The sequence below is a fragment of the Melanostigma gelatinosum genome (assembly GCF_949748355.1).
Source record: "Melanostigma gelatinosum genome assembly, chromosome: 9".
In the NCBI taxonomy this organism is placed as follows: Eukaryota; Metazoa; Chordata; class Actinopteri; order Perciformes; family Zoarcidae; genus Melanostigma; species Melanostigma gelatinosum.
Window position 1 is genome coordinate 25,970,331 of NC_136642.1, and position 12,279 is coordinate 25,982,609.

Consider the following 12,279-nt stretch of genomic DNA (forward strand, 5'->3'; position numbering starts at 1 on the left):
AGGTCCCTGTTGAGGCCTATCTTCCCTGGTCCCATGGTCCCTGTTGAGGCCTATCTTCCCTGGTCCCATGGTCCCTGTTGAGGCCTATCTTCCCTGGTCCCATGGTCCCTGTTGAGGCCTATCTTCGATAATCATTGTTTACAAATCCAGTCTCATCCTTGCAGGAGCTGGCAATGCTTTAGTATTGAGGGGGCTCTAGAAATGGAAAACAATCTATAATGTAGATAATCGTCGGGCACTCTACTTCTCGAACATGCTTGCCACACAGGAGAAGCTTCAGTTGGTTGCAGTTCACAACCTAACCACTAAATATTACACACTGGCCATGATACTGGCACTGTGAATAGGAAGGCTAACAGGAAGGATTATCATTGTTGAAACAATGACAGCATTTTGTCATTGTACAGCAATTGTGTTGAAGGGCTATGATGATTATTTTCGATAGATCTGCTGATTATTTTCTTTCAAGATGATGTATTCATCAAGCTGTTTTTTTCAACCCAATGTCCTTAACCAATATATATTCAATATATACATATATGACGTATCATATGCTGTAATCGGCAAAAGATGCATTATATCACACGTTTTAGAAGCTGGAAGTAGGGTATTAGTTTGGAATTTTTTGCTTTGAACAAAATTTCACAAAAGCTTGCTTTTCTGAGCGAGCTAATGTGTGTGTTTATTTTCTGGGAAGTTGATGTTACGGCGCTGTGAAGTAACAGCTGCTGGGATAATGATGTGTGAGGAGTGAAGCAATGTGACAATGGAGCTGGAGGAATGTCGCAGGCACCCGGACCAGACTGTTTGGCTCTCCCCAGTGTGCACCCAGCCCCTGTGTGTGTGTGTGTGTGTGTGTGTGTGTGTGTGTGTGTGTGTGTGTGTGTGTGTGTGTGTGTGTGTGTGTGTGTGTGTAATGTTGAATACTAGAATGCAGAGCTCATTACAGTCAACTTTGTGTTGGGAAATGAGCTGGGACGACGGCAGGTGGTGCACTGCACACACATACACACACAGACATAAAAGAGGCCAGATTTCTATTAAAACCTTGATAATTAGGCCTGCGTATTCAACGGAACAATTGTAAAATAAACAGAAGTAAAGAAAGCCTTGGGGTCGAAGGTTATATCTAAGAAATAAAATAGTTGGTGATATAACTAGACGGCAGATGATTATCTTATTTGTATGTTCAGTTCAGTAGAAAATATAACGCGGGTGTTGTTTTCCACTGAGCAGCCGAGCAGAGCAGTGTTTACCTGCTTTGGTTCCTCATCCATATTAGATGTGTGTATTTTCAGCTGAGCGATTGCAGCAGAAAAACTGCCAAAGGAAATTCTGTGTGCAGCCAACTGTCTAAACTTTATCTATGACCCATTTACACCTTGCATTGAAATGTGTCTCGTATCCAGATTATTTCTAGCTATGATTAAACATGTCTACATGTTATAGTCGTGCATTGTAGTAGTACAATACACGGACTGATATGAGGACTGATATGAAGACTGATATGAAGACCGATATGAGGACCGATATGAGGACCGATATGAGGACCGATATGAGGACCGAGATGAGGACCGATATGAGGACCGAGATGAGGGCCGAGATGAGGGCCGAGATGAGGGCCGAGATGAGGGCCGATATGAGGGCCGAGATGAGGGCCGAGATGAGGGCCGATATGAGGGCCGATATGAGGGCCGATATGAGGGCCGAGATGAGGGCCGATATGAGGACCGAGATGAGGGCCGATATGAGGACCGATATGAGGGCCGAGATGAGGGCCGAGATGAGGGCCGATATGAGGACCGATATGAGGGCCGAGATGAGGGCCGATATGAGGGCCGATATGAGGGCCGATATGAGGGCCGAGATGAGGGCCGATATGAGGACCGAGATGAGGACCGATATGAGGACCGAGATGAGGACCGAGATGAGGACCGATATGAGGACCGATATGAGGACCGATATGAGGACCGATATGAGGACCGATATGAGGACCGATATGAGGGCCGATATGAGGGCCGAGATGAGGACCGAGATGAGGGCCGATATGAGGGCCGAGATGAGGGCCGAGATGAGGGCCGAGATGAGGGCCGAGATGAGGGCCGAGATGAGGGCCGATATGAGGGCCGAGATGAGGGCCGATATGAGGACCGAGATGAGGACCGATATGAGGACCGAGATGAGGACCGAGATGAGGACCGATATGAGGACCGATATGACGACCGAGATGAGGACCGATATGAGGACCGAGATGAGGACCGAGATGAGGACCGAGATGAGGACCGAGATGAGGACCGATATGAGGACCGAGATGAGGACCGAGATGAGGACCGATATGAGGACCGAGATGAGGACCGATATGAGGACCGAGATGAGGACCGAGATGAGGACCGAGATGAGGACCGAGATGAGGACCCATATGAAGACCGAGATGAGGACCGATATGAGGACCGAGATGAGGACCGAGATGAGGACCGAGATGAGGACCGATATGAGGACCGAGATGAGGACCGAGATGAGGACCGATATGAGGACCGAGATGAGGACCGAGATGAGGACCGATATGAGGACCGAGATGAGGACCGAGATGAGGACCGAGATGAGGACCGATATGAGGACCGAGATGAGGACCTAGATGAGGACCAAGATGAGGACCGATATGAGGACCGAGATGAGGACCGAGATGAGGACTCTGTGCCATGGAGCTCCATTGTTGGTTTTGGTCATCATTGTCATTTTAAGAGTCACCAGCTATTAATTCTTCCAAATTAAACCAAAACATGTTCTTGGCATGTTCTAGCCAACAAGCTCCACCAATCAGTCAACTAATGGCCATACATATCTTCATATAATTGACGACAGACAGCCATGCATGGGCATCACAATGTAATCATAATCACAGATAAACTTAACAAATTGCCAGTATTTTTACAATCAGTTGTATTATTACAGTGCATGTGTAGGGTTTGTCCAAGAGGTGTTGGCATACTTCAAGAGTGCAGTTCGATAGAAAAAATATATATTGTGACATTTTTATTTTGGTTTATACATTGAATACAATGCATCAATGCATCAATGAAGTGAACAGGAGCCACACACATTTAAAGAGTCCTAAACAAAAGACACATAGAAGGAGGTAGGAGGTATTCATGCCTATATGTCTTTCACTTTATTTCAAGCCCATTCACTGGAATACATGAGTTTATGAGTGTGTTTACAGTTTATGTGTGATCTCTCTGTGACTCTGACTTTGACTGTGCAAACCTTTGGGGTTGAAAACACTGATGCATTCTGTTTGGGAATTGGGAATTGACATCAGACCTGTGACAAGACATCTTTTTGTGGTGCTGAGTGTGGGCCGGTTTTGATGCACTGAAGGCTGATGTGATTTGACCTAAAGATCAGAGTCCCATCCACGGCTGGGGTTCAAGTTTTAAATCCAGCATGAGAGACCCAGTTCAGGGCAGAGGCTGCTGCTCATAAGGCTTTTGGTGAGGGTGCATGGTCACAGTGGAAATTAGCAAATCATGTGTTTGTAGATTTGTATCAGCTTCAGGCATCCAATGGCTGGAAGGTATGAGTACACTACTGCCATTTTGTGATCCGACTTTGTAATGACGTTTTATTTTTGACATTTACACATGGAGAGTTCCATGACAAAGGACAGCACCAGAGAAATTGTGTTTCAGTTTAGCTGCAGTATAGGTATTGTACAGGTCAAGAGGAGGGTTAGAAAGTCAGGTCAGAGGATGTGACAGACCTATTCTGGTCTACAAACTCAACCTCATGCAGAAACATCCTCGTAAATGTCTCTTATATTTTCTCTTAATATTCTGTTAAGAGAAAAAAACATAAGAGAAATCCACTCCAGATGCACCAAACTTTCTTGACCCACCAAATGTGCTCTTACCAGGTGTTCTGATGAATCACTCAGAACACCTCAACTCAGTTGATCTTAAATTGGAGGTGTGTGGCTGATTGTTTGTTACCAGCATAGGTAACACCCCCCAAACACAAAATAAGGCCAGCTGTGTGCAAATATACTCACAAACATTGGAGAGATGCCGCCAAAAAAAAGGCTGTAAGAAAAAGCAGAACTCCAGCAGCAGTGAAATTGAGACAAATGTTAAATGAACTTAAATACAGTAAACGTGATTCTGCAGAGCGTCAGTAGTGTTACAGGAGAAATCATGGAAGAGCAGTATGTAAGCCATTCAGAAGCTGAATGCACATAATATCATCCAAGGGTTGTTATAGTCTTAATTGGGATCAATTTACCAATTTCTTTGATAATCCAATCAATACAAATACCATAAAGCATTTCATATTCAAAATTTGGTATTCATGCCCTTTCCTCAAATTTCAAACTTATGTTTCCTTGCATTGGAATATCTGTGGACTGTGACAACAATATGTTTTCTTATTTGGTTAGAGTGCTCTCGACCACTTGTTAAGTTTTATTTACCTAAGATAGAAACAACATTAAGGAAACATTGGTGAATCCCAGAAATCAGTGAGCGCTAACGAAATAAGAAGAAATCCTGGATACAAGGCCAGATGCTAGTTGATTTTACTCTGTAAAATACCTTTACACCTCTCCATGTAACAAACAGGCCAGCCTCCTGTTTGTTACATGGTGTAGGCCAGCCTACACCTTCTTCTATGATGAGTGCAGTAATAAGCAGTTCACACACACACTGCGCCTGCAGGGGAAATAATAGCATCTGAGTGTGAGCAAGCAGATGGCATCTATTCTGCATTAGAACAGTGTGGACATTACAGAGCTTGGCCATGATCAAACCCCTTTCTCCCTTCCAACACGAGGAAATGTTAAATACTCCCTCCCTCTCATTTATTCTCCCCTCTGCTCCTCTTCCTCCCACACTCAGGGGACTGGCAGCGGGGCAGGAAGTCCTTTTTTTACCAAGCTAAATGCTTTAATTAAGCCTTCCGACCACTTGGGAAGAGACAAAGGGGTAATACCATCAGCCTCATTAAAGCTTGCTGCATCTGCACTCTGCTCTACCATTAGCAGCCATGCTGTCACCGAATACTTATCTTACCAACTGGGGTTGTGTCAGCGCCTAGATAAATGCTGGAACAGGGTTAGACGTGTCTGACGTGCATGAATTGACCATACAAACCCTGGAGAAGCACGTTTTTGTGTTTCTCATAAAGCAGGGGAGTCAAACTCATATTATTTTATGAGGCCCGCGAATCCACCAGTAAAATAAATTTAAAAAAGTAAAAAAATAAAATAAAATAAAGTTAGACTTGATAATAAAAATATCCCCATCATGGAAATTACGAGATAGAAAGTCGAAGTCATGAGATAGAAAGTCATATTTATGAGCTACTTAAACACACAGTCATAGAAGCAGCTCTTTGGCTGGTTACTCTACACTTGAAATGGAAATGTGTTGTGAGTGCATTGAAGACTACTTTAAACGTGTCTTTATGAAATACATGAAATACTTCACGTGGGATTGTGCAAACGTACCCTTGAAAGGATTTTAAGAACTGAATGAGATGACGTGTCAACTCAGGCAAGCATCAATGATTTGGAAAATCTGACAGTCTATGGTGTCTCTGTGTCCACGGTCTAAAGAAGGGATTTGGTATTACTCCTTCTCATAATGAAAAAAAAAAATCAATGTCACTGTTGCCCTTTTAATGAGCAATTTAACACGAGCTGAACGTGTACTACAGTGTGACATCACACCCATTAGTGGTCCTGGTTCGAGTCGACAGACTGCAATGTAAATAATATCAATTGTAATTGCAGGTTTTTTTTAAAGGTTGAGGTGCATGCGAACAGGAGAGAGTTGAAGGGGAAGGCGCAGGAGGGAGAAACTTTAGGCAAAAGATACTGTGAGGTAAAAGTGACAGCTGCATAGCGGTGTTCTAAAAACAGGAGGTTAGCTCTTGTAGTATGGTTAAACCAGTCACCAGAAAGAATGTTGGCATTGTACCATTCTGCAAACCACAGGATACATTGGATGTTGACGTTACTTAAAACAAAAATGTGTTTCACAAATAGTTTCATATCACGCTTGCAGGAGTTTGTGGTCAACAACGTAACTACCGTAAATAAATAATGAACAGCCCTTAGCAGAGTTTGTTATGTAACAAGACTAACAATGTTACATAACAAGCGTAAAGTCAGCGTCACACAGGAACAACGGTCTCCTGGCTGAAAGTGCTATGTTTGTTTCACCCCATCACAGTCTCCTCCCACCCACCCTTACACGACTTAGAAGCTTGTTATATGCGTTACTATACCACATAACAATGGCTGCCCTTTATCACTTGCTATCCAATGCCAAAACATACATTCAGCGTATCCGTGGTTTGCTGAAACGTACTATGCCAACATTTTGTTCTGGACTTTGAGTTTGGCCAACTGGTTTGAGTGGTTCACCAGCACGGTCAGCAGTTGCTGTGACACACAGCTCATGGAGGCAGTTAGGGTGGTTTAAGACATGAGACATCCTACTCCTAGTCATAACCTTAAATCTGAGACACAGACCTGACAAGTGTGTGTTACATATGCTAACCACCCTAACTGCCTCCTCATTACTATTCAGAAACAGTCCAGAAATATGCTTAGCACTCACTCAGCGCCGGAAATACACGAGGGCAAAGGGCAAAAATGCCCCGAAGAAATATCATTTTGCCCCCGATATCACTGGGAGAGGGGCAAAAAATGCCCCCGAACTTTCTAAACAAATAAAAAAACGGAGCGCTTCTTAATCAGACCTACTGCGAGACTGCGGTCAACTCAGCAGACACTTAAATTGCAGTGCAACTATATGCTGAAATCTATGAAGGTAGATTTGTGTCTTTATTACGCAAACAAAAAAAAAAGTTTCAAAAGCAAAAAAAAGAAGTTTTAAAAGCAAATATATAAACTGAGAACAATTTATTTGTTAGTTTTGCTTGGTTAAAAAAATAAAAGCTTTGGTTTTGAATCCAAAAGCTTTGAATCCAAAAGCTCTGAAACCAAAAGCTTTGAAACCAAAAGTTTTGAAGTCAAAGTTTTGAAGCCAAAAGCTGAGTTGGGTGTAGTGGGCGGGGCATACGCTGCTGAATGTATCAGGAGTTTCTATTGGTCGGTTTGACTTGGCTCTCTGTATCTGCTTCCACTGTAAACACTGCCTGTGTCCCAATCCAGCAACTGCATCCTTCGGGGGACCCGGCCTTCGCGGTCCACGTCGGCCGTGTCCTTTGAGGACCACGAAGGCTGGACCGGGCGGTCTCCAAAATGAGACGGCCTATGCTACAGAGGACTTCCTGTTTGCGTCACCAGCCCCCCCCCCCAATCCCCTTGCTGCTCCCGTGCCTAGAATGCCTGCTCAGGATTATACTGTGTATATACAAATAAACTGTAAAGGTTTTAGTTTTAATCTGTTTTTCAATCATATATTCAATAATTTTCTTAATGTACCGTAGTTTTTCTAAATTAATAATCAGTTAATTATTCAATCAGTTGATATGTTAATAACTAATTTCCAATAATTTATAGTTCTTATAAATAAAATGTATTTATCAATAACTGTTTTATTTCATTCACACATATATACATGTATATATACATGTATATTTATTTCTCTCTCAATCTTTCTAGTAGAGAAAAGAGCCTGGATACTTGCAATCCTAAGGCAGAGGACAGTTAACAAAAACAGCAAAACAAAAAAGCAGCAAAACAAATATCAGCAAACATGTTTATTAACTTGCAGTAACACTTATTTCATATTTTTTCTATAAGTTGTCGCTTTTTTTGCTTGCAAGGCAATCACCCAGGGGAGGGTGACTGCCAAAATTGTCCAAATCACATTGAGAAAATGATTGACACATTTTACACAGCAGAATATACACATTCATATAGAAATTCTTTACATGATGTCTTATTTCAATTTAAATAAAAGGAAGAAAAAGGTGATAGTCACAACTGTCATCTGTGTGACAGCAACACATCAGAAGTGTATTGTCCTCTCTACTGGTTGTCCTATTAGTAAAGGCTTTATATAGGAGTAGAGCTAATGTAACTGTAACCTTAAGTATAGGATGGTCAAATGCAGTGGCGGCTGGTGGAACATGTTCTAGGTAGGGCCATCCTATCAATTTCAGCAAACATCCCAGTATGATTTAATGCAAAAAAAATGTAAGTATCAAACACGCATTATTACTGTGCAGTTAAATATTTAACATTTATAACAAACACGAAAACAATCAGTAAATAACACTTATATAATATAATATAATATAACATGTTCATTTATTGAGATGCCCCTATGGACCTTGTTATAGGAGGTAAAGATCAGGAGAAGTAAACATGACGTGTAATTATGAATACTGATGTTAAATTAAGCTATGATGAGTTTTCACTGTTAATTTAACATCTCTATTACATGTTGATGCCTCCATGACCAAGTTAAGCAGATGAGACTGAGGACAACTATGTAGAATAAAAGATGTTCACTTTGTCTAATATGTAGCTTGACAGAGTTCTCCATGTGTGTCCTGGTGTTCTCATGTTTCCTTACCTCCTCATCCCTCACTCCCTACCCTGGTGTTCTCATGTTTCCTTACCTCCTCATCCCTCACTCCCTACCCTGGTGTTCTCATGTTTCCTTACCTCCTCATCCCTCACTCCCGTAGCCGTCCGTGCTGGATCCGTCCCCGTTGTTTTAAAAAGCTAAATAAGTTATTAGCATGACGTCATCCAGCTAGCCAAACCTGTCTGGTGTACAGCTAGTACAGAAGCTTCGCATGTACTGCTTCCCTTTCCCGCGAGTCTGCTGTCTGATTGTGAGGTCAGGCTGATCTGATATCAGCTCTTTGGCTGCAGAATCTCCGCCAAAGTTCTCCTGTCAAACGGGGGTTGGAGGAGGAGTGCCCGCCTGTAGAGACTTCTCCTGACGAGAACGCGCAGCGTAAATTGTATGTCACTCATTTATATCTTGAATCAGCAATTGGCTAAACTGCTTCATAGACCCGCCTCTTTTGGGCCAAAACGATCAGGCCCCCCAAGCTGTGCGTTCTCAGAGTGTCGTGCACACAGACAGAGAGCACGAGCAGAGAGCACACAGGCAGAGAGGATGAGCAGAGAGCACACAGGCAGAGAGGACGAGCAGGAAAAGCATATATTTTGCGCAGATATTATATTTTACACACATTACTGGGTACATTCCATAGTTCAAAAACACAAATATTGACAATTTGCATAATTTATGATTATTATAATTATTTTTTAATTTTTTTTTGTGGCTCATGGTGGGGCCATTGACCAGCCGCCACTGGTCAAATGGCGATATTACAAATGGACTAATGTCTTCATTCAAAGCTACGGTTGCTGAATGTTTGTCCCTGGTGAAGAGGCCGTCATTCTTCCCCCTCAGCTTGATGAACTGAGCCGTTTGCTCCTGGCTCCCTAAAACAAAACAAAATGTAGAGTTAGTTTTATTTCACGCCACAAAACAAAGGGTGCAAATTCAGTTTATCCTAGTAATTAATCTCGTTTGTAACGTTACCGGACTTAAAGTGATATTCCAGGTTCACAACCTGAGCTCCTGTTGGTCCGTTTAAGGACAAAATATGAAGTATAAATGATCTGTAAAATCGTTACAATCTCAGTAAGATATGATTCAAAGCGAAGGCAAAACAAGTTACTTTACAAGGCTGAACTATGGTCGGATACAGGCAGACGAGCCACCGCTAACATTAGCTAGCTTGTCAGCTACAAATGTCACGTAACATAACCAGTTATTTTAACAAACGTGATGTTATAGCTCCCGGTAAGGGAGTAACGTTAGCCCACTGTGGGCCATGTCTCAGGCAAAGTGCACGTAACGTTAGCCCACTGTGGGCCATGTCTCAGGCAAAGTGCACGTAACGTTAGCCCACTGTGGGCTAACGTTACGTGCACTTTGCCTGAGACATGGCTATGTTAGCTTGTCAGATAACGTTAGCTAGCTTGTCAGCTAATGCTAGCTGACTGAGAAAGTGGAGCTTCATGTCAACACAGCAGCCCTTCATGTCGTTCCTTAAAAAAAGAGACACGAACAACATGAAAACAAAGTGAAGTGCTGCTATATTTGAAATAATTTTGACAAAACAGAGCAGTATAACGTCAACTTACCTCCATGGTACCGTAACCTCCCGTCTCTGTTTAGATGAAGCAGATACCGAGAGACAAGTCAAACCGACCAATAGAAACTCTTGACACATTCAGCAGCGTATGCCCCGCCCACTACACCCAACTCAACTTTTGGCTTCAAAGCTTTGGTTTCAAAGCTTTTGGCTTCAAAGCTTTGGTTTCAAAGCTTTTGGATTCAAAACCAAAGCTTTGTAAATTTCCTACCCTGCACTCACTGCAAAAGTGGCCTGAGAATCTTCACACGTGATCCAGTGATAAGTGACTGTACATTACAAACAGGAACTGGTAATAGCTCATTTGGCCTTTAATGGTGACAATATATATTTTGAGATATTTTTTCTCCCCATTTTTAAACCTGTTTACAAAAACAAAAAATGTACTATTTTATTCATTCCATCCAACATTTCATGCAGGTAGCCTCTCAAGACCTACAGCCTCTTTTTCTTACGATGTTCTGATGCTATATTGTTGCAACCACGTTTTTTTTTAATTTACTGCGAAATCTGAGCCGTTACGTTTTCTGCCTTGCATTTCCTTTCTGTATCCTAATTCAAACAGTATGCAACACTGACTCAATTTGCCCACAGAGGGCATTCCGTCTAGAAGCCTATTACAGTGAGTGCTGCCAGTGTGGCGCTTTGTTTCCAGGAGCATCGTGAAGGTCAGTTAATGATAATGATTTCTGAGTGTTGTTGTGTCGCTCCCCTCAGGCCTGGCCAGGGCCAAGTCGGTCCCCAGCCATACCTACTCCAACGAGGTGGTGACCCTCTGGTACCGGCCTCCAGATGTCCTGCTGGGATCCACGGACTACTCCACCTGCCTGGACATGTGGTGAGCACTCCTAACCCCTTCTGACAATGTATCGTCGATTTAGTCAGCTAGTTCCATTGAGATCTACATTTCTCCACACAAAACCCATTACAACCCACTTACAATTAGCTCCTCCTAACCCGAAGGTGTGTTCTCAGTAGTATACTGTACATTTGTTGTGTATCTTAATTTCTTCCTCATTTTTTTTGTCGCCTTGGTCACCCTTCAACTCCTGTATCCCTCCTCCCACTGACAGTGTGGATCTGGAGAGGCGGTATAACACACGTGTATTAAACTCACAGATGGCGCTACAGATATGGCAACACATTTTTACTCCCAACTTGTCAAATACCTCCACTTGGTCACTGGTCCTATGCTTCAAACCATCACGCTAATATCACACTGTGAAAAAACTGTTACAAGTCCTGCATTGGATAGTTTACTTAAGTAAAACAAGTATAATCTGGAAAGTAACTAGTAATCTAACATGTCTCTCATAAAGTTATTGCACAACTTAATTTTGCTTTATATGTGTGCAGTGTGTAGCCTACACTGAATCAATCAAATGTGATTTAACAAGGAAGCTGCAGTAATAATGATTAGTACTACTTGATAATAGATGAGAAAAGAGTCTGAAATAGAGTTTAAAGATGGGAAGGAGCTGATTGGCTGGCCTGAAATCCATGTTACCATGATGCCAACAGGCAGCAGACACAGGTGGAAAACATATGTAATTCCTTAAAAGTAAAGCAAATTGAAGAGTGAAAGTATGTTTTATGTGTTATTATTATTGTTACTAAGTATTGTAATACTGCTGTGAGCAGAAACATTGTTGCAGACTGCCGTATTGAAAACGCTATTTAATTATTGGTTGGCAGAGTTGACGACAGTTTGCTTTAAATTGACTTGTATGTGGTGGAAAGTCAATATGTTGAAGCACTCTTTACACAGCCCAGTGTAACCGGTTGTATATGGACCCAAATGCAACACACAAGATTCCAGGGATCTTTGGCTTTGTTACTAACTTCCAGACACAGCAGGCAGAGTTAATCAGAGTCAGGATCAGAAGGCTGGTGGGTTTACCGGGAGTCAGGCAAGGCAGGTAGAACTGGGGCAGGCAGGGTCGGTAACAGGCAATTAATCCGTGAGAGTGTGCTCGAGAGTCTGGCATTGAAAACCGAAGAACAATCTGGCAAATGTGTCTGGGAGGCAGCAGTCTATATAGGGGCTTGATTACTGATCAGAGGCAGGTGAGTGAACAGGTGAAGCGAGTTTAGACTGATGAGGAGGGAGCGACTGACAAGAAGAGT

At 42.5% G+C, this 12,279-nt stretch overlaps 1 protein-coding gene across 2 annotated transcripts in view; it reads left to right on the forward strand.

Moving 5' to 3' along the window:
- cdk14 (cyclin dependent kinase 14) overlaps positions 1-12,279 on the forward strand; it is a 203,506-nt gene that overhangs the window by 93,790 nt on the left and 97,437 nt on the right. For both annotated transcript variants that reach the window (XM_079275678.1, XM_079275679.1), the window contains one exon: positions 10,870-10,990. In XM_079275678.1, the coding sequence (XP_079131804.1) occupies positions 10,870-10,990 (121 nt within the window). The remainder of the gene's footprint in view (positions 1-10,869; positions 10,991-12,279) is intronic.